This window comes from Anastrepha ludens, chromosome 2 (genome assembly GCF_028408465.1).
Source record: "Anastrepha ludens isolate Willacy chromosome 2, idAnaLude1.1, whole genome shotgun sequence".
Lineage (NCBI taxonomy): Eukaryota > Metazoa > Arthropoda > Insecta > Diptera > Tephritidae > Anastrepha > Anastrepha ludens.
Genome location: NC_071498.1, coordinates 121,256,549 through 121,279,274, shown reverse-complemented (window position 1 = coordinate 121,279,274; position 22,726 = coordinate 121,256,549). Strand labels below are relative to the sequence as shown.

At 38.3% G+C, this 22,726-nt stretch overlaps 3 protein-coding genes across 6 annotated transcripts; 2 read left to right on the top strand and 1 right to left on the bottom strand.

Moving 5' to 3' along the window:
* Nucleotides 1–405: 405 nt before the first annotated feature.
* On the bottom strand, nucleotides 406–3,525 carry LOC128855239 (uncharacterized). Its single transcript, XM_054089968.1, has 5 exons — nucleotides 3,413–3,525; nucleotides 1,696–3,357; nucleotides 1,558–1,626; nucleotides 1,317–1,499; nucleotides 406–1,257 (listed from the first exon to the last, which is right to left on the bottom strand). The coding sequence occupies exons 1-5, from the start codon at nucleotides 3,420–3,422 to the stop codon at nucleotides 581–583; spliced, it is 2,601 nt and encodes an 866-aa protein (XP_053945943.1). The 5' UTR covers nucleotides 3,423–3,525; the 3' UTR covers nucleotides 406–580.
* A 2,190-nt stretch (nucleotides 3,526–5,715) lies between these two features.
* LOC128855238 (ankyrin repeat and SAM domain-containing protein 1A) lies at nucleotides 5,716–11,760 on the top strand. 3 transcript variants are annotated; one of them, XM_054089965.1, is made up of 12 exons: nucleotides 5,716–5,853; nucleotides 6,248–6,372; nucleotides 6,432–6,669; nucleotides 6,725–7,274; nucleotides 7,333–7,513; nucleotides 8,421–8,764; nucleotides 8,827–9,178; nucleotides 9,266–9,618; nucleotides 9,681–10,108; nucleotides 10,179–10,415; nucleotides 11,106–11,237; nucleotides 11,304–11,760. In XM_054089965.1, the coding sequence occupies exons 2-12, from the start codon at nucleotides 6,266–6,268 to the stop codon at nucleotides 11,436–11,438; spliced, it is 3,057 nt and encodes a 1,018-aa protein (XP_053945940.1). In that variant the 5' UTR covers nucleotides 5,716–5,853; nucleotides 6,248–6,265; the 3' UTR covers nucleotides 11,439–11,760. The 3 variants fall into 3 exon arrangements, with proteins under 3 accessions (XP_053945940.1, XP_053945942.1, XP_053945941.1); XM_054089966.1 differs by lacking the exon at nucleotides 5,716–5,853 and adding an exon at nucleotides 5,862–5,968; XM_054089967.1 differs by lacking the exons at nucleotides 8,421–8,764; nucleotides 8,827–9,178 and having other exon boundaries at nucleotides 5,720–5,853.
* Nucleotides 11,761–13,266: 1,506 nt separating this feature from the next.
* On the top strand, nucleotides 13,267–20,978 carry LOC128855237 (prolyl 3-hydroxylase sudestada1). Of its 2 annotated transcripts, XM_054089964.1 has the most exons (8): nucleotides 13,267–13,448; nucleotides 18,846–18,936; nucleotides 19,005–19,144; nucleotides 19,200–19,397; nucleotides 19,467–19,661; nucleotides 19,733–20,208; nucleotides 20,279–20,420; nucleotides 20,494–20,978. In XM_054089964.1, exons 1-8 carry the CDS (start codon nucleotides 13,397–13,399, stop codon nucleotides 20,814–20,816), a joined length of 1,617 nt encoding a protein of 538 aa, XP_053945939.1. In that variant the 5' UTR covers nucleotides 13,267–13,396; the 3' UTR covers nucleotides 20,817–20,978. The 2 variants fall into 2 exon arrangements, with proteins under 2 accessions (XP_053945939.1, XP_053945938.1); XM_054089963.1 differs by lacking the exons at nucleotides 18,846–18,936; nucleotides 19,005–19,144; nucleotides 19,200–19,397; ... (2 more) ...; nucleotides 20,279–20,420; nucleotides 20,494–20,978 and adding an exon at nucleotides 13,750–15,601.
* Nucleotides 20,979–22,726: the final 1,748 nt, after the last annotated feature.

The window sequence follows — 22,726 nt, the reverse complement described above, 5'->3', positions numbered from 1 at the left end:
TTCCGGAGGCCACATACTCGTATACATACATATGTATGTAGATAAATATATATAATTTCGGTTAATTTTATTGTCCACTCGAAACAAAATTAGATTGGACCAACAAGCATCGAACAGAACAAGTACACTGCAAGTAAGCTGGAAGCTATGAAGGCAGCCAGTAGAATTAAGTTTGAGATTTTGTATTCGCCTACATACGGCCGGAATAGACGTGACCAGCGCTTAATTGGTAGCAATGAAGCAGTACTTGCGGTGTGGCGAGAAAAGATTGCCACAATGTTTAGCAAAACAAAAAGCAAAGAAGAGCAGACATAGACAACATAATGCCGTCCTTTGGTGTAAAATTAATCCACATGCGTTGTAAAGATTCAACGTATACGCGCATATATCAAGAAAACAACTATCTTAGCGTTATGCAATATCCATTGAATGTAGCATATATTTAAATATAATTTAAATTCTTGTTGACTGCCTAAAGTCAAACAAACAAATACAATATTTGGCTAAAACAGCCTAAAACATGTAATACAAAGAACATAAATGACGTAAATGTAAAAAAACGGTAGTATTTGTAAGTGATTTAATGTTCCATATTCCTACGATGTGCCATTTGCAGCTCAAATCTGCGATTTGAACGTACGCCACGTATGAGTTGGCTTAAATTCTTTTCCGCCGTTCCGGGAGTAGTACGCGAGTTAGCCCCACGCCCCTTAAACATATCCATGTGACGTTGCCGACGTGAAGCCAATTTCTCATCAATTGATTTGGCAGCATTTGTGGGTTTAACATTTATACATTTCGACACTGAGGTCCCATTGGACATTGGACCGATAACTTCGTTGGTACACTTTGTATTGTTGACATGCGACGATTGGAGTGTCGTTGATAAGTTGAAAACCGGTCGCATCACTTGCCGTGTTTGTATCGGTTTGAGCACATTCTTAGCCGGTGTCGTTTTTTTGCTGCTGGCGGTGTTAGGCTTAATTATACCCAAGCGTGGATTTGGTAGATTTACCGAACGATTTGCTATGTGTGTTATATCAGTGGTCATCAATGGTTTGCACACACCAATTCGGGGCATAGGAAGCTTTGAATCATGGTGATCTTTGCACTTTGCATCAGCTGCCTTGTTTCCTACTGAAAGAGTTGTAATTGCCGAAGTAGTTAAATTTATGCGCTTTACGGCTTTAGATTTTCCAGTGTCTGTATCGGAATTGGTTGTGATCTGCTGGATTGTAGCTGTTTTTTGTGCAGAAGCTAAGCAAAGAAAAGAGCAAATGTAGATTATTTTTAATTGCACGAGCTAATTCGCTTACCAAGACGTGGCTTAGTAGAGGAGTTGGAGAGTATTTTAGCTCGTTCTGCTTTACGATTAACGTGATCTACAATATTTTCCATTTTGCCAAAATTTTTCTGATGTATAGCTGCAAAATTTGGTAATTTGGTGCGTGCTGGCTTGAGCTTCTGCGGTGTCACACCCACTTTGCTCGGTGTTTGGTCTGTAAAAAAAGGAATAAAGTTGAAATAAATATTTTTCGTGTATAGAGAAAAACTTACTTCGAGATTTTGATTTATTTATCATTGCCTCATCAAAGGACAAAGAGCGTTTGCGACGTTGAGTAATAACTGTAAAATATAAGCATGCGTAAATGGGAGGTTGGGAGGTTTAATATAACTGAATTTTCCCACGCTTACAAGTTTCGTTGCTGCATGCTTTTTCGTTGGTATTTTGCTGCGAACTATGCACAAATCTCATATCCAAATCTTCCAAAATCGTTGTTTGATTAGCCGGACTGTAAAATGTTACATTCTTGCGTATATTAACCGCATCCGCACCACCAATACATACAGACGTCGAACGTTTCCTGATGCTACGCAACACAATTTCTTTAGGCTCCATTTTGGAAACGGCGATGCTGATCGATTCCTCTTCCACTGCACAACCTTCTTTATCTAGGTCATCTTCGTCTTCTGGGACAACAATTTTGGGTTTGAAAGGAGTTGGTCTTCGTTCTGACGCCTTTGACCACCTCTTCGGCGTAACAACCTCATTAGATGAGTTTGTTGAATTTAAAACTCTCTGCTGCCCTTCATCTGTAGTGAGAATAATAAGCGGCTTATTGTGTGGTGATGATGTTGAAATTTCATCATCAGAAAATCGCAATGGCTGCATGTCGTCGTCTGCGTCTGTCTTAACTAACATGCAGTCGCTATTATTCAACGTATCGTCATCAATTGTAACAACCGGGAATTCTGAACCGCCTACCTCTGTAGCCTCAGATGTTTTAATGAAAGACGTTTTGCCTGTATCTTTCACTATCTTATTTTCAATGTCATCGTTAATGGTTATAACTGTTATTTCTGTATTGTCAATCGTGGCTTGTGATCCTTTTTCAAAGGAAGATTCACCTTTATCTTCCAAAATCATTCTTTCATCATTTGTTCCCTTTTCCTCTTTCTCAACATCTTCATCAATTATAGGATTAAGCCCCAAATTAGACATATCCATGTAATTATTTTTTAAGTAATTTCCGAAACCGTCCTTTTGCTGCTTCAAACCATCATCTTTTATGGAGTTTTCAACGCTTTTTTCTTGAGTGTCATTCTCTTCAACATTTATAATATCCTCTCGTAGAGGAGCTTCAAATTCTTCTGATGAAGTACCACTATTATCTTCTGCCGTTTCTTCACTTTTTTCACTCTCAATAATTTCACATTCCAAATTATTTGCCGCTTCACATTTTTCTGTATTTACCGATTCAGCACTCTTCACATTTTTCTCCATTGCATCATTTGACTGCACATTTTTTATTTCTCTTCCGATTAAGTCAATTTCTTTAAATTTACTTTTAAGATTAGAGTTGTCTTTTTCATATTCGGGGTCCTCATTTTCACTTGAAGTAATCAATTTTGACTTATTTTTATCAACTCTACGATTTTTACGACTACGTTTTTGAGACACACGTCCCACCTTCGCTGGCGTCCATTTGGCTTGAGGTTCCTCATCGGCTTCCAATACATGTTCCTCCCCAACTTTTGAAGCAGACCTTAGTTCACGTCTTCGGCCTACAATATCCTCATACTCTTGAACTGGTTTGATGCTTTTTCGGGTGCTACGTCTTGGCGTCTGCGCTGTGTCGCTTTTCACCAAGCTTAGCGACTGATTCTGCCCGTCATTCTTTCTGTATGCTTTAGATGTAACCGGAATATATTGCTCCTTCGATGTCTCTGCTTCACTATCGTCTTCTTGTGACATTATTAATTCCACTTCCTTTTCCAAATTTTGTGTACGATTGCGCCGGGAGCTCCTTTGGGAGAGAAGTTTGACTGCGTCTGTGGTTTTAGTATCCTGCGACGCTGAAAGTATGAGAATGTATTCCTTTCTTTACAAAACTTGTGCAGGTTTACTTACACAAACTCATGTTTATTCTTAGAGAATTCGCAAAATGTGTAGCTTAAAAAATATGAAGAAATATTAAATTGCCTTTAAGACGCTCCGTTATAAGTTAAATATAAAATACAGTTTCAAATTTGCTGAATTCATTTACAGCCAGAATTCATTCCCCACTTGGACGGTAGACAGAGGTGCCAACTTTTTAAGAAATATTTCATATTAACGTAAGTGCATTCAACGTGTACGGCTGTGATGTAATAGTAATTTAAGTACTGCAAATTATGTACAAAGTTCGGAATCGTCGTGACCTAGAAACATCTGGATTTCTTACAAATGAAAATATTCTTATTCAATGCTCGTATGCCAGATTTTAGGGCTATCGTAAATACATACCTTATTCGTTGAATTAACTTATAAAGTGAACTGGCAACTATGAATGTGCTAACTGCTGAATTCACTATATGAGATCCAAGGCGAAACCACACAGGGTGACTTCAAACAGCAGCTGATTAATACTCTTTTTATCGAGATTTATAGGTTTGAATAGCAGAGTGCCCTGCTTTTTTGTGGCTGCCTTCCTTGTTTGTTTACATTCTACATGTAATTTTGATATTCAAAACAACAACTGCAAAAACAAAATACATATAAATATATAAATATGGTTGTTGCTCTTCCGAAGTCACCTTCAATGAATTCGCCTTGAGGAATTCATTTTCTAAACCGACCTGCAAGAGTAATTTTTCCATCATCTTTTTGAATAACTGACCGAAGCATTATATTGCTCGTTAAACACAAAAAGTATTCATTCATATATTAGAAACGTCATTCATTTTTCGCAGACGATTTGTTGAAAGTGAAGTTTAATAAAAAATTTAATGTGAAAAAGTAGCCTATCCTGTTTACACCTGGCGATTTTTATTTGAACAGGAGTTTGTAATGTAATATAGAATGTCCCATGCGTATTGCTGCCACAAGTTTTTGCAACCTCAGTAAACGTCGCTGACGAATTTCCTCCTACTGTTTATTATTAGCAGCCAATTGCGCAATTAAATTAGCTATTCCTTCTCCTTGTCTTTTCTTCATATCGTAATTGATAATTAAACAAACCAAAAACACCGAAATATTCCACCAATATATCATTTTCATTTTAAGTTAAACATTTCAAACCAATAGCTGTTGTCAATTTTGCAGGTAATCTGCCATATGTAAACGGGTAGACTAATTTTGTGGATTTATTGGTAATTAACGCATATGTGAACGTAGTTTGAAGAGGCATTCACTTTTAGAAAACAACGTATTACCAATTAACGAATACGAATTGTGAACTCGGTGTGAAACCCCTATGGATTTAAAGTTAAGCTAAATACACACCAGGCAACCGTTGAAGCAACGGTTGCAGCAACGTGTTGCCTTTGTTTAAGAAACACGTTGCGACCGTTGCTTCAATCTCAGTATTGTGTATAACTGTCGTGCAGGAAAGGTACAAGCGGAAGATACGTAAAATTAAATTTTTTAAATGATCGACGAAATGCGTAAAATTACTTCTCTTATTATAATTGACGAACTTTTGTACGAAAATGAGGAAGAAGAGATGCAACAAAAGAAGAGAAAAAAAATCTGGTCCAAAAATTTGCTGTTAAAAAATCGAATTTTCGAGCGAGAGGCTGCTGAAAGAACTGAAGAAAAATGAGCCAGCGGACTATAAAAATTACATGAGGACGGACGAAGCCCTGTTTAGAAAATTGTTGGACTTCGTAAAGGCCAAAATAACGAAACAAGATACCATAATGAGAGAGGCAATATCAGCAGAAATTAGACTGGCAATAACTTTGCGGTATCTTGCAACAGGAAACGCTTTTGCGGACTTGAAATTTTTATCAATTTTATTGTATTCATTTTTTAATTGTTCGTATGCTTTTTTTCTAAAATTTTTATTTTTATATTTTTCACTACTTATATCCCACAGCTCTCTCAAATTTTTATATTCGTTAATAAAATTAACATAATTTTCATTATTTTCAATTGCCATTTTTTCCTTTTTCACTTTATTTTACTCCGCACGAACCTTCTTCTTTGCTTGTGTTCAACGAACTGAACGAGTAAAAGCAGTAAACAATGATACACACGAAGCAACGGTTGCAGCAACCTATCCCAAAAATCAAATTTATTTGATATTTCAGGCAACGGTTGCAGCAACACGAAAATCATTTGGCAACACAGCTACACACGAGGCAACGGTTGCTTCAACATGGCCGAGTTGCTGCAACGGTTGCCTGGTGTGTATTTAGCTTTAGCACTTGTTAAAACAACATATTTCTGTAGTCCGGCAGCTCTGCTGCTAGTTAGAAATTAGAACAGCCCAAAAATTGCGCTAGTGGTTTTTGGGCAGAGAAATTTTATTTTCATTAATGGAACTACGTACAAAAAATATGAAGACTACGGTTTCGTGTGTCAAAGTGGTAAATAAATTCGAAGTGGTTGGTTAATAATATTTCACGTGTTGCAGTGGCCCTACATTTAAAAGAAATTTATTTCCATGGGCCTTGAGTGGGTGTAGAGAACCTTGAGCATAAAGTAAACAAATCTCCGCAGCTGTAGATAACAATTAGCTATAATTGTTAATAATTGAATAATTTAAAGCACTTCTTTATTGCCATTAATATCGCTTTAACAACTGATTTGTAAAAGGCGAATAGTTATGGCATGGTATACAGTGCAAAATTCTGCCACTTATAACGAAATACATATATTTTAGATATATAAAATAGTTTTACAAAGAAAAGGGTCGAGCGGGCACTTGATTAGTCATGTTTTTTTTAACTAGTTTTCTTTTGTTTGTTTGTATTATTCTAGTAATCGTTCATCGCTACAATGGGAAAAGATCAAGATCTTCTGGAAGCAGCACGCATTGGTAATATTGCCGTAGTAGGCAAAATTCTCGAGCAGATTTCGAAGCGCAGCAGTGGCCCTTTTTCAAGGTTGTTAAAAATAAAGAAATTTCAAATATGCTAAATTCACTGCTAATTCCCATGAACAGCTTTCGTCGGAGTCCGTGCATCAACAGCCAAGATGTGAATGGTTATACCCCACTGCATCACGCATGTCTCAATGGCCACGGAAACATAGTACGTCTTTTGCTAGCTCATAATGCTGCACCTGATATGCCGGACATACGTGGTTCGACTCCGTTGTATTTAGCTGCTTGGGCTGGTCATGATGAGATAGTAAAACAACTTTTGCTTCATTCGCCAAATACAGCTAATCCGAACTCTCAGGTTTGCCTATCAGATTTCAAGTATGAGCTTACATTTAAATTATTTGCACTTCTAGACGATCGACAATGAAACGCCATTGCATTGTGCCGCACAACACGGACATAATACAGTCCTAGCTATTTTGCTTGCATATGGGGCGGATCCAACTATACGCAACAACAGTTTCCAGACCGCATTAGATCTAGCAGCGCAATTTGGGCGACTGCAAGCAGTACAAACGTTGATACGCACACATCCCGAATTATTGGCGCCGTATCGCTCGTCTGGCATTAATACGCCTTCGAGTCCGATAGCTGAGTCCACGCCGTACACAATTTCACCCTCAACACATCTTTTTACGCATACATGCTTGCATTTAGCTAGTCGTAATGGACATAAAAAAGTTGTGGAAGCACTGCTGGCTGCCGGCGTCGACGTCAACATTATGACGAATTCGGGAACTGCTTTGCACGAGGCTGCACTTTGCGGCAAAAAAACTGTCGTCAATGTTCTATTGCAAGCCGGTATCAATCCACATGCAACCGATGGTGCAGGACATACAGCACTAGATTTGCTTAAAGATTATCCACCGCATGTCACCTATGAAATTGTGTGTGCAATAAAAGGTATTTCGATGTGCCTGTACTTGATTACCAAATTTATATGTACGTATTTTTGTATTAGATTTTTATAAAGACGCCTCGAATGGTACGCATTTCAAGCCGATAAACGATTTCAGCGATGCGGACGATCATGAGCGCAGTGATGCATCCATCTCGCCAGTGCCAAATTTAGCCTTGCAACGAAGGCAAAACGATGCTAAAGTCAGTGCTACTGCACACAAGGAATTTCTAATGCCAAAGACGTAAGACTCGGAATGAATGAATGGCTCATTTGTGTATTGTAACTCACACTCAGAATGCTCCATTTGATGCACCAATTGTCCACGAACATTATCATAAACGTGACACAGATTTGTCATTAAACAGCTACTCGCATCCTATCGCTTAAGATGCATCCTACCCCTATAATCAATATTTGTATGGTATTAACTATTGTGATTAGCGAAGCTTTATTATTATTTACATACATACATCTACATATATACATATAGTTACCCTACCATGCATACAAACTAACCAAAGCTATGTAAGTGTCTATCACTATGAAAATACAATATAATGCATTACTATTTATCAAAAATCATCTGCAGCTATGCGACTTTTATGTGTACATATGTATATTTTTGAGTTACACATCATTGCATTCGGCTTCCGTGCTTGGGACTTCTCATAATCCATCTAAAAACTAAAAAAAATAAAATTACGACTCCAATACACCTGTTGCGATACACAAAAGTTAAAAACAGAATCTGATAACAAACGCAAAACGTAAAAATTTGCGTAAGTTCTTTACATTGGCCTTACTTATGGAATTGTAAATTATTATTTATTTATCAATGAAATTCGATACGCCACACACCCGTGCTGTCTACGCTCATCCTGCTGCTTATAAACTTATTTAGATACATATACAAAATTTGAATATGTTTTTTAGCGCTGTTATATGCATAATAGCGCTTAATTTAGATTTGTTAACTCATGTCGCTCAACCTTTTGTTCCCTCCTTAATGGGTAGCATATTAATGTTTCACGCATACTCCTATTTACATTCATATATGTACATATATACACACATACTACACGTATGTATGTAAATTTAAGAGAATTCAGTTGAGTGAATTTCGAGATATATGTATGTATATTTTTTAGTATAAAGCCCAATAGACTTTCTGCTTCCATGAGTTCATTGGAACAGAGTATAAAACCGCAATCAAATTATTTAAAAATGAAGCCCATACTTTGGCAAAAGTCCGTTAGGAATATTGCCCCACCGAATTTCATTGATTTGACTGCCAACGGATCGGCTGTTTTTGCACCCGTAAACAAACAGCGATCGCTGTTGAGTGTCGTTAATAGCCAACAGCGTGCACGTAGTCCCAGCAGCCCGAGTAGGTACGGCAGCAGCGCTCAAACGTATCACAAAACATACGAGCACATCTCTTTTGCCAAAACTGGATCGACGAATAATCTCTTCCATGGGCTTTGTGCGAAAAGTATGTCCGCTTGTGTTTCAGTTTTACTAGTTCATGTGTTCTTTTTAATGTATCCTTATCAGGCACTTTTCCTGCCACACGGCATGCGAATGAGTATGTACAGATGACTGACACAAATACTTTATCACAATCATCAACAAACATTGCACCGAAAATATCTTTGCAAAGCTCGCATGCCACAAGCGTCAATGCCAATGCACGGCAACGTTGTGTGGATGAGTATATAGAGATGACTGATTTAAATACTATTACATGCTCTGCACCAAATATTTCATCGCCGAAAAAACCTATACCAAGCCCGCGTACCATAAAAACCAATGACTATGTCAATATCAATCATGTTTTAACAACATCAAAGTCAAATATTAATCGCACGAAAGCGGCAACAGAGTTATCACCAGTAACGCCGCAAGAGTAAGTAAAATACCAGCACACATTCAAGATTTATTTACATCACTTTGCTGCACGTTATCTCTTCTATACACATCAAATGCATTACAGACTACAGCACGAAAGCCCACCGCAGCCATTGTCCAAGGTATCGCGAGCGAAAGATGCAAACAACAACAGCCCTTGTATTGATGATAGTAAAGACACAAACAATAAGAAACACTCGCCCACACCCGATTTCCCGCCACCAACGGTATCTCAGGCCGAACACGCAATACTCAAATTTATACGCCCCAAAAGCATTCAAAGCAAGCGGCGTTCGTTAGGTCTGAAAGAACATCCTCATAACGATCTTGAATCTTTCATTGTGGATGCCATAAATCAATTTGAGCTGCCCGGCTCTCCCACTAGCTCTCGTGCTTCGGATTGTGTGGAGGAGTTTGTGGGCGATGCACCTTTTGCCGGTAAGTCAAAACTGCGGTTTCTTTTCGAGAAAAAGTTGTACAAAACTTCTTTCTCCCCCTAGGGCTATTTAAAGGTTCTACATTAAATTTGGCGATAGATAGCAGAGAGGAAGGATCTACAATTAATAATATACCTAGTGGCTTACGTTCACCAAGTTTGGTACGCTCGATAAAGCCGCTGCCACCTAAGCGGAACAGTTTACTACAGCCGAAGATATCTGCTGACATTGAAGACTTTAATGCTTCGCAAGTGTGGGCGGAGATCGATACAATACTAGAAAGAATTGGGAATGAGGTTAATTATGTGGATAAGTCTTTACAGCCGGAGCTGGTAATCGAACCAAATACCACCACTCCCACCGCTAACAAAGAAACGTTGCAAATACGCGGACCGGCTGATTTGTGCTTGGGCAATAATGATAACTGCACGACTAATTGGTGTCATTCGCCGAACACTCTCATCTTTGGACAAATACTTTACACTGCCTATGTAAATTGCAATTTCACCACAGCACCTTGTGCACACCAGCGCATTTATTATATATTTTTTTCGCTTGCAGTATCTAGGGTCAACAGTCATAAGGGAACTACACGGTACTGCTTCCACACGCAAATCGATTCTAAAATTCAAGCGAAATGCTACACCACTGCCAGTAGTGAAAGAACGAGAATCGAATTTACTGAAGGATTGCAACAACTTAACCAAAATGCTAAAAGAGTCTAATCAGGATACGCGTCTAAAAGTTGGCCTTGCCGTGTCCTGTGCCGGGGTGAAGTTTTTGAAGGCCGAAAATAGTGTAAGTGTGGAAATTTAATTTCTGTCAACCCGAACTTTTTCCCGCCTTCGCCTAGGCCACACAACACAGACCCATGAACATATCTTAAAAAAAGAAAATCACCCTATCTGTACAACCTGCAACACAAACCAAACATTGAACCACATCCTCAACAAATGTCCAAATCACGCCAACGCAAGAAAAGAAATACTAAACTCAGATCAAATAAGCGACATCCTTGCCATTCCCAGTCACTCAAACATCGAAAAAATAAGCAAATTTATTAAAACTATCGAAATGACAATATAACAAATAATCCAGACACCCACAGACGGCACAGAGCTGGTGGCCTCTGCAGCCAATGCTCAAACATAATTTTAGTACTGGTATTCATACCAGTCACTAAATAATAAAAATAATAAATAAATAATTTCTGTAAAGCAATTATTAATGACCGAAAATTAGAAAAGATGTTAAATAGTTCTATTACATATGAAGTACTATAAAGTGTTGATATGACAAAACAACTATATTACTAAAATCAGACTGATAGTTTTTTTCAGCAGTAAATCTTAAGATGTTTGTAACCATGTTTCAATTACTTATTATTTATCCCATAATTGAATCATGATACATATATATGTATGTCGGCATATGCACATCTGTATGTATGTTCATACTTTTTAATTAGATATTTTATTTTTTATGAAGTCAACAATTTGCGCACACGATATTGAAAATATCAATTGTGTGTGTCAGGATGCCGAGGACCTACGCTATTTCGCATACATAACGAAAGAAGAGGATATGCATTACTGCCACGTTTTTATGGTGGATAATTTGGTAAAGTTTTTAAGCACGACTATTGTAATTGATAGCGCTTTAAATTAATTTGTTTTTACTTTCCAGGAACTATCACAGGAAATTATTTTGACTTTGGGCGAGGCGTTTGAGGTTGCATACCAATTGGCGCTAAGCAAAGTTGGCGAAGTAGCGTCGAAAGCTAATAATTCGAAAACTATGGCAAATATAGCCGAGATATAGCTAAACTGTTGTGACATTAACTTTAATTTAAAATGTTTAAACTTGTTTGTTTTTGTATTCATTACTAGTCGCATGGCCATTACAACATAACTCTTTTGTATTAACGAAGGTATTTAGAACCCATAAGGTTTTGTCTACGGCATTTTCTTCGATTGTTACAAGCTCATGTTGTTGCTGTTATACCTTTTTACCTAAAATGGCAGAACGCGTGTATTTCCGGTAGGGCGACCTTAACGGGCAGTACAACGGTTAAAAACCTAACAGCACTTTGAAGATTTTGTTAATTTTAAATGTTTTAATAAAAAAATTGTTAAAATGCTTATTTTTTTTGATTTCCGAATAGAACTCAGATTCGTTTCGAAATGTTTTTTGTTGTATTGTTGGTGTTATATCAGCGAAAAAGACAATCAAAACATGTTTGGCCGAATACGATGTATAGAAAGCAGAGGTGTGGCCAACATCAGACAGTTAACTGACTCCCAGCGATTTTGAAGGAATCTGCTGATGGACTGCTGTGCTGACGTAACTGGGGATACGACAGCGGTTTGTTTACCACAAAACCGAGATCATGTTGGTGATATAAGAAAATATCAGCGTAGCCACCACTCATATTACTTCGTTACCTTCTAAACTAAGAGTAATTGGATAAGTGTGTGAATACGTGTAAAATGAGCGGGCTGCCGAATCCTCAATGGCATGTCAGTGGCATATAAGTAGATTTTCCAACTTTTCAAGCTTAACTCACAATCCGCGAGATTAACCGTACAAAATGTCTGTCCCGAAATCCGAGTTTATAAAATAATCCCAGATTGTAAATATACTTTTCGCTGTACAACCCTGTGTTGTCTGTGGTATCGATATTTAATATTACAAATGTAAGGAGAAACGTAAAAGTAAAAACTAAATAAAATTGATGCCGGCAAGGAAAAAAGGTTTGTAGATATAATTCTAACAAAATTTTTGTTAGATACTATAAATTATGCATTCATATTACAGAAAAAAGCGTATTTCCATTGGCGCTTTGATCTATTATTGCTTATTATAAAATGTTATATCAAATTTCGTTAGCATATTGTATATATAATTGGCGCTTATAACCGCTTTTGGGTGCTTGGCCAAGCTCCTCCTCCTATTTGTGTCGTGCGTTGTTCCACAAGTTGAGGGTCTTACAGTTTTAAGCCGACTCCGAACGGCAAATATTTTTATGAGGACCTTTTCATGGCAGAAACACACTCGGGGGTTTGCCATTGCCTACCGAGGGGCAATGATAAAAATGTTTCCCTTATTTTGGTGTTTCACCGAGATTCGAAACTACGTTCTCTCCAGATTCCGAATGGTAGTCACGTATCAAACCATTCGACTACGGCGGCCACAGTGCATATTGCTGCCATCATATTTTGCAACATCTGTAGACGCCGTTTACTGATCTCCAATTGTCTATTACTAGCAGCAAATTGTGCAATTAAATTTACTATTGCTTCTATTCGCCTTTTTTATATTGTTAGTAATAATTAAACCAAACCAAAAGCAATAAAATATTCCCCCAATCACGGCATTTGTGATTGTACTTTTACGCTCACAATTTTGTCCAAATTTTGTAATCTATGATACTTTGAGGAGTTCCTCGTGGGAACTTTCACTATTTCGTGATAGGTTGTCTAGTTCCATATGTTGCCCTTCTCAATACATTACAATACAATACATTAAAAAAACCAACAACGTATATATTAAAAAAAAAAAAATTGCGAAAAATCTCCCCTCTAATGTATTCGAAAACACAACACTAACTCTTATACTGTGGCAACTCCAAAATCTATCGAATGCAACCCTAGTAAAGTTAGACATACGGCGTTTGCCGTCAGGTGTGAAAAAATATTTTTTCACGCTTTTATTAAAAGAAAATCAGCTTTATTTGGTATAAAGTTTTTAAAAAGAGGTGTATTATCCAAAAACGAAAAATGGAGAAGTCAAAGGCTAGAAACTCAAGTGAAGACATTGCTGACGGTGAAGGTAAGCTGAAGTGCATTGTTTTATTCTGACTCTGCCCATGTGCATTGTAAGATTGACGCTCGAAATGCAAATCTTATATTTGCCGGAAAATGTTTTGGGAATATTTGTGAATCAAAACAAAATATTTCTCGCGGTATCTCAGTTTCAAGTGTTTCAGTTCTCTTATTATGGAGATGTAATAAGCAACAACATAAAGTCATTTGAATATAGAAGTATTTTTGTATTAAAATAGTACTTGATAAGGTATGATCTGTACATTTTACTGGTTAATACAATAAAATTCATTGTATTGTTCTTTCAGTTGCTGACATCAACAATGGCGATTATAGACGTGGATCTGCAGACGACGAACCTCGGTGCAAAGTGGCAAAGTTCAACACGGATGCAAAGATTACCTTAGACTTAACACTAAATCATGCGTATACCACACCAACATTTACAGAGCAACTAAAAACACAGTGGAGTGCACAGGAGAAACAAGACTTCCAGGATGCGGTTACAGCAGTAAAGGTGTATACGGATCCCTTTCAAGTGTGCCTGCTGCCCGATTTGCTACAAAACAAGACCACCTGCCGACAACTTGTAGATGAAATGGTTGAAAAGGTTCATTGGTCGCGAAAGCAAATGGATTTATATGAATTTTATCAAAGTACCGACTTGTCCAACATGGCCGAATGTAAATTACTTACTAGCTTCCTACAAATGCTACGTCGCACTGTGAGACCATGGCTGGAAACGTTAACCGGTTTGAAATTAGATTATGTGTCTGCGTCCTGTTCTATGTATACTTGCGGTGACTATCTGCTGGTACATGACGATTTGCTGAAAGATAGACAGATCGCATTTATTTACTACTTATCTCCATGGGAAAACGCGGAACAGTGGCATGAAGATCAGGGAGGTTGCCTAGAACTATTCAATAGTAATGAACGGTGTTTTCCTCTATACCCAGTCAAGCGCAAGATATCGCCTAAAAATAACCAATTTGCCTTTTTCAAAGTTGGCTCACGCTCATTTCATCAAGTGGGTGAAGTGACGTCTTTCGATTATCCCCGTCTAACCATAAACGGTTGGTTTCACGGCGCATCGAATGATGACTTAATAGCTGATATAATGCGCCCATTTTCTAAACTCGAATTCACCTCACCAGCAAATAAACTTGAAATATGTGTGGATGAATTTTTGAATGAGGTGTATTTAAAACCGCAAACTAAAAAAAGTATTCAAAAACGCATCGAAGACAATTCGGAAATTTGTTTGTATGAGTTTTTAAGGCGTGAAACTTTCGAGCAGGCTTTGGAGCAATTATTGAATGACGATTCACTGAAATGGCGCCTAGAGGGACCAGCGAATGCACATAATTATGAAATACTCGACATAGCAACCGCCAGCAAAACCATATCTCGTCTAATTGCACTGTTTTCAAGTGCGGAAATTTTTAGCTTATTGCGTGACTATACGGATCTTGACTTGGCTGGCCCAAATGCCACTAATCCAACGTACAATCTGCAAGTACAACGCTGGTCGCACGGCAACTACACTGTGCTGGGCGATGGTGCCATATGTGAAGAGAACACACTGGACTTAATATATTATTTAAACGCTAGCGAAGGTGCTGCTGTTTTTACCTATTTGTCGCCGGAAGCGGATGAACAACTTCAGACGAGTCGTCATGAAGATTCAGATGACGATAATACAGACAGTAGCTGTGAGGATGATGATTCTGTACTTTTAACAATTACGCCAGTAGATAATGCGCTGAATATTGTGTACCGGTGTGAAGGTACGACAAAATTTACAAAATATGTGTCACGCAATACACCGCTGGAAAGAGGGCCTGTATACGTGATTTCGTGCAGTTACAAAGAATAGGGTAGAGTAACAAACTTAAACTTGTTAAAAGGTAGCGCACAAATAAAAGCAAATGAGTTGTCCGTGCGATGAGCATCGTTTTATTTTAGTTAACCATAATGGTATTGTTTGTTCATTCAATTCAAATAAGACTCTACAAGTAAAATTGTATTGAAATATAAAGTACAGTAATTTTTGTTTTATTTGTATAATTGTTTTTATTTAAGAAAAACTTCATATAATAAAATAGATTTTGTTGTTTCAGATATAAATATATGCGTATACAGCTAATTCTCTTTTTACACGAATTTGATTTATCACGAGTTAAAAAGAAAAAACACTTTTTTACACGAATTGCTTTGTTTTAACCCGATTTTCACTATTTTTCTTGAATCTCATAGAGCAAATAGGGTGAGGTTTTCGACGCATGTACGAAGCGCTTAAATTAGTCTCAGGAATAGTGTCTGAGGTTCGGTAGATTTTGCTCTCGCCGTTTAATAATTTATTTCTTACAATCAGCCCTATCATAGAATCCGCCGTAGACTGTTTAAGAAATTGTAATCACAATTCGAATAGCTCCAAACGTACATTTGAAATTCGTAAAGTAGCATTCACCGAATACACTCGTAACGTCAAATCTTAGAGTTTCGTACAATTTTTCTACGACGACGTTAGACTAACGGACAAAAATTAGAACGAGTAATAACAAAAGGATTTAAAAGGAAACAAAAAAGCTCTAAAATGTGAGTCCTATATTAACTTAATTATAAATAAAAATAAATGTTTCAAGTATATGCACTTTTATGTGACATCCACGGGTGTAAAGTTGTAACAATACGGTAGTACCATGCCACTTTGTTGGAGCTAATAAAGGAGAAATCATGCATTAATCCTGTAGTAACCCTTCCGGTTGTAGTAGAGGAATTTCTTCTTTTTAGTGCCAGAAAATCCATATTTTTGATAAAATTCTATCTTGGTTTGCCGTTTTTCATTGGCACTCATGTCGAGATTTACCAACTGAGGACACAATCGTGTTTATAGTAACACCAATACGTCTTTTAGTACATAGCTAAATGTCGGCTGTTCCATTGGCACGTTGAAATCTTTGCCAACTCCGTGCTGATAGCCTTCCTCCGCAAGAAACCGTAAAGCAGAGGATAGTCGGAGAACTGGAGTTATGTACGACGACCATGCTGAGCTTGCGCTGTCTTCTATTCGCTAAGCGTTAGCAAGTGGCGAATAGATGAAGTAACTGGCATAAAAAGACATGCTGGGCGGCGCTGGAATAGAGCTGCCTAAAATTACTTTTGTTTGTAAAATAGTGAGTTGTATCAGTTTTATGAGGTATAACCAAGACGAATTGAGTACTTTAGGCTTGTTGTTGTTGTTTTAACAGTAATGGTAGCCCTGCCAGTGTAGGGCATATCACCGGTCGTCTTCGTCTAGCTCATCTAGGGGTGGGCCCAGGAAACATGCTGTTTCGACAGGTTGGGTCCAGTGGGAGAGGGAGTACTTTAGGCTCTTGTGTTTTGGTTGTTTCCATTGCTTTCGCCTACTCTTCTTCTTTACACTCAAGTAATTCCTCTTCCTTTTCTTTGCTCATTCATGGACTCTTACCGACATAGCGAATTCGGAAGGCGCAATCTCATACTCTATCATTCTCGGCCGCTTGCTAGTATGGTTTTACCTCAAGAATGAGGTCAGACTTGTCAAAATCACGAAACATAAAGTAACGTTTTTTTTAATGTTAATTCGCCTTGGCCAGCGGCGAATCTTGGTCGATAACTTTGTTGTTGCCTTCACATGCAAATTTTTCGTCAAGTGAGCCGAGCAAAGAAGTGGCGAATAAAAGAAGCCTTATGACAGCAGCCAAGACAGAGGCGTCTACGCTACTCGGGTTTTACTTGTATATTAGGTCAAAGACTAGCACTCTGTCAGCATTAAAAACATTTTTTTACTGTATTGTTATGTTACTTTCTAAGGTGAATTTTTCAATTTAATATCTACTTCAGTTTAATCCTGTAAACTAAATTACGTTTAAATTTAATTTAAACATCACTGAAGAAGTGGCCCTCACCGTAAAACACCTCTTAAAACTCTGTGAGTGTAGACCTAATTTAACTTAAAGAATTCTAAACGGTTTATCTCGCCAACCTTTCTCGTTCTTTCTCTGCGAGGAATCCTTAGCTTTCCTCCAATACATTCAGTACGGCGGTCCTGTTTACCTACTGAACGAAGGGGGTCAAACTGCAGTTAAAGAAGAAAGCCGATAACATACCAATACCGACCGTTAACAACCCCAAATTTTTGAGTGTCGCCCTCGACAGTCTGCTCTCCTTCTTGGCGCATATAACCGCAATGGCCACTAAGGTTCAAAACAGCAACAAGACCCTCAAATCGTTAGCCGGTATCACTTAGGGTAAAGACAAAGAAATGTTGCTGGCGGCATTTAAAGCGATTGGCCGGTAGGCACTAAATTACACTGCGTCCGTCTGGTTGTTGTTGTTATTGTTGTTTTGGTAGCAGCATAAACATTTCCCATACATATACGGGGAATGCTGTTGAAGTGACAGCCCTTGACCGGATATAAATCCGGGTCGTTTCGGTTACGAAGAATCGACTGTGGGGGGAACGGGGTCTGATACGTCTGGCCGTCTGGTTACAGTACATCATACTTGTCAAAATACTGCTATCAGGACAGCCATGAGATGCCTCCTGATGTCTGCCGTGAAATACCTTCCAGAAATTATCCATGCACACATTTGCTAGAGTCCGAGCCACTTCCTAGGCGAGTCCGAAGGCATCTCCTTGACTGCACCGACGAGATCCGGAACCAAACACAACTGCAAGGGAGACTCTCACCACCTTCCTTAATTCTCGATCACCGAATGCCGCTATCGAAGTCCAACCACCACCCGTTGCGAAGAGCTTCAGTTGCCTTGTGAGACCCGCATAACTTTGGCTCAATTACGTTCTGGATATTGTAGTAGGTTAAATTTCTACCTATCCAGAATTGATCTCGTCATACTCAATATATGTCTGGCATGTGAAAGTACCGCGCACGAAACTATAAACCTAATCGCATGCCCTCTCAAACTCACACACTTAACACCCCTCTCCACCAGGACCGAACCTGACAAAACAGCACGTTTTCTGAGCCTACCGATAGATGAGTTAGACGATGACGGTTGGTGACTGCAGCGCACTGGCATTGTCTAGTGAACTGCAATAACAATAACAACAACAAAGAGAAGGTTTCGCTTTCTGTGGCTTGCATCTGCTGAAAATTCCTCTTTTTTGTGACTACCTGGAAAGGCCTTTTTAACAGAAAGGCCATATGGAAAGACCCTTATAATATTTACAGGTGCTGCTCCACTCTGTCTAAATTCTTTAAATAAATATATAAATCCATATTACTTAATTTCATTTTTTTTATTTTTTACACCCTAAGAAATATTTTATCTCAATGCTACTTATCTCCAATTCTGCAAGTTTTGTTTCTAAACAAGATATTAATTTTAAAAAATGTTTGATTTTTTTTTGTAGACAAGTACCGCCTCTTCGCTTCAATGGCTTTTATGATTGTGGTCATTATTGTTGGCGTACCGATGTGGTGGAAGACAACAGAAGTCTACAGGTAAATAACTTCTTTGGGCAAGGAGTTGAATTGAAATTTTAAAATTTTAATTCTTATTTTTACTATAGAGTCAGTTTGCCATTGTTGGATATTATGAGTTTAAGTGACGAACCCTTGAAGATTTCGACAAAGATTGCCATATTCACGTTTGAAAAAGCGCGTGGGAAGCTGCTAGTCAAAGAGTTATCCGAAGCGTATGCTAATAACGGTCAGTTTTTAGTTTTAAATTAAATTAAATCCACTTAAAGTTTCCATAATTTCAGATTTATGGCACCCACAATTCGTGCAAATTTTACCATTCGAAAAGGCCTTAAAGACGAAGACACCTGCTCAGCTCGAAAATCTATTATTGAAGCAAAATCAAATAGGAGCGGGTGATTTTATTTTCATTGAGTGGGAAAAGCTGCAAGAAGAAATTTTGCTAACGTCCGACCGCTCAGCACTTATGCGAAGTGATACTTGTAAGTTTTGCATAAACTGAAATTTAAATAATACCAACTTACAGAATAATCATTTTATTTGCCATGCAGCTGCCAGCCCTATTAAGAATGTCATAAATCTGCTCATTCTACAAACACACCGCATACAACAGATACTCAACGAGAATCCACGACACGCGGTCAAAAGCGAAGCGCCACAGACCGAATATGATGTGGTTATTTCGATATTAAATCCCCGGCCGGACATAATGAATGCCAAATGGAATGTACGCATGGCTGTGGAGAGTATGTTTCAACTTTTTTTCGAAAATTTTAAATTGTAAATTTTAACCAAATTGTCATCTCTTTTGCTGCAGCCTACATTGCGCCATTCCTGAAGGAAGTATCGCAAATATCCAATTACACGCTTACAACCCAATGGAAATATCAATTGCCGTTTGAGGCGGACTTGAAGCAGGTACGAGACAATACAAAACTCGGACGGCATTACGCTTTGGGCGAGGCTAATTTGCCACATATTATAACCTCGATTGAGAAAAATTTGGGTGTAGGGATAACTGCTAAGCCAGCAATTAATTTAGTAGTATATATAACTCCATGCGACATAGCGCCTGTGCACATTTACAATCGTCACAATAAGCAAGCGACAAGGCAGAAAGTGGATTCGTTTGTATCGCCAAAATGGGGTGGCATCATCATCGCCAATCCACCAGTGGAAGCATGTCTGACTTATAACACTGCACAAGAGCCCGTCGAATTTTATGTTAACACTAATGATGTCATGCAAATCATGCTGTATCAGCTGCAAAAGCTTTTGGATATAAATGTGGAGGTACGAAAGAATGCATACGCCACTTCTGTACAAATCATTTATTTCTATGTATTCTTATGTGTAATTGCAGTTCAATATTGACGGCGTCAAAACTGTTGCCTTGGAGCAGATAGCGCCACGTCGTTGGGAATATGAGGCCTATATACGCCGGAGCGCAGTAATGCACATCACCACGTCGAGCAACACGCTGCAAAGCCTTATCAAGTTGTTGGGTAAGTGACCTGTAAATACATATTATTGCTATATTAGTTACATTTTGGTTTAATACATTGTTTTTGCTTGCAGATAATATCAGTTATATTGTCATCAATGATGACGTAGGCGAGTCCATAAATCATGCCTATGAAAGTTTGCTTTTGGCGAAGCAGGCGCTGGCTAAAGGCGATCTCTTGGCTGCCTCTGATTTTGCGAGGAGCGCTTTTATCGCTTCCGAGCATGCATTTTTTGATGCCAGCCTGTTGGCGCAGCTATACTTTCCTGATGAACAAAAGTACGCCATATACATTCCCTTATTCCTGCCTATAATGGTGCCTGTTATCACATCATTCTCAATGATACGCAAACTACTGAAGAAATTGCGGAATGCCAAAAAGGAGAAATATGCCTAATGTAGCTGTAATTTATTATTAATATGTACGTTTTTGTATTGTATTTAATTTAGCTATAAATTCTCAGTAGTATTAGTAATTTGTGTACTGAGTAATTTTGGTTATAACACTGAAGCTGAAAACAAAACATGTGAAGTGTTGGAAAGTTTGGGAGTTTGGAAACATTAGGTTGGGGCATAAGTTTGTAGCGTTTTTGCCGAAGATTTCTATTTAAACAAAAAAACAATAAATTATATATTCGCCATTGCTGTTTACACCCTCTTCGCACTTGTCGATCAATTAGTTTATGCCGTTGCAACAAAAATCGCCTGGTCTGGTGTCAAAGAAGTTGTTGAAGACTTCTTTGATTTTTAAGGACCTCTTTGCTATCGAAGGAAGCGCCCTTCATATGGTTTGACAGAGAGCCGAAAAGATGGTAATCGGTCGGTGCAATGTCCGGAGAGTATGACAGATGCTGAAGGACCTTCCATTCCAGCTCTTGGAGTTCGGCTTTGACGACTTGTGCAACATGGGGCCTGGCGTTGTCGTGAAGGAGTATGGTGTAGCTGGGCACAGTGTAGCTGGGCAATGTAGACCTCCTTGTTGACTGTGGCATTCTTTTCGAGCATTTCCCAGTGCACCATTTCCTCCCAGTCCCACCAAACACATATCATGACTTTCTTTGGATCAAGATCCGGCTTGACTCTTGGCTTTAGCGTATCTCCAGGAGCTACTCACTCCTTACTTTGTTTCAATATAGGCCTATTTCTCACCTCCCTTGACAAGTTGGTACAAAAAGCGCTGTTGATGACCGCGTGTTGCTCGATGGCGGGCGAGATGCTGAGAAACAGTTTGAAGGCCACTTTCTTTGCTTTTTTTTTGTTGTGCTCGTGAGGTACCGGTTCCCAATTTTTCGGTAAATTTCTTTGAATGAAGGTGATTGAGAATCGTTTTATGATCGCACTTCATTTTTGCCGCCAATTCACGATTGGTTTGGCGACCGTTCTCCCTCAAAAGTAAATCATTTTTGAACTTTGCAAACCATTTTCGTGCTATTAGAGGGTGTCATACTCTCCCTACGCGTCACAAATATCACGGGCTACCTCGGCAACTTTTTGACCTCCATGAAAAGCAAAGCCTCAAAACTAATAAAAAATTAAATAAAAAATACAATTAACATGGTTTTGTAGAGCAGAAAGAGTTTTATCGAATGAAACACATCAACATGAAATACAAAATAAAAGAAAATATTAAAACGCTATGAACTTATTCCCCAAGCCAATATTTTATTATCTGATTATTTTTTATTATTTTCTCATGTGAACTAGACAGCTGCAGTTTTCAAACAATCAAGCAATGGAGTCCGTAAAGGTCAAAATAAAGATTTCCATCACTCAAATTCTGTTTTTAGTTCGTAAAAAAGTGTTTAGTTAGTAAAAGGTTTGGGGTTTTACATCCATAAACGAACACCTGTGCAAGTTAAGAATTCGAGGAAATTACACCAATGTAACTCTTTTCTGAGAACCCGCTGATAACTTCATAAAAGACTATTGTCATAAAACTTCATAAAATAACTCGCGTCCGCGAAACCGAATGGATTGGTGTGTGACTACCATTCGGAATTCAGAAAGAACGTAGGTTCGAATCTCGGTAAAAGACCAAAATGCAGAAAAAGGTTTTTTCTATAGCGGTCACCCATCGGCAGTCAATGGCAAACCTCCGAGTGTATTTCTGAAATTTCCCTGCATGAGTTCACTTCAAAACAATGGCAAAAGAATCTGCTATTTTGCCCTCAGCATGAACCTGGTTAGAAGCCGCACCTTTTTCCTGCATGAAAACATCCACAAAAGAGCGATTATTTTCTTGCAAATGCAAAATTCAGGTAAGTAAGAAGGACCCCGGAGAAGACGGTCTTACTGTTGAGTTACTAC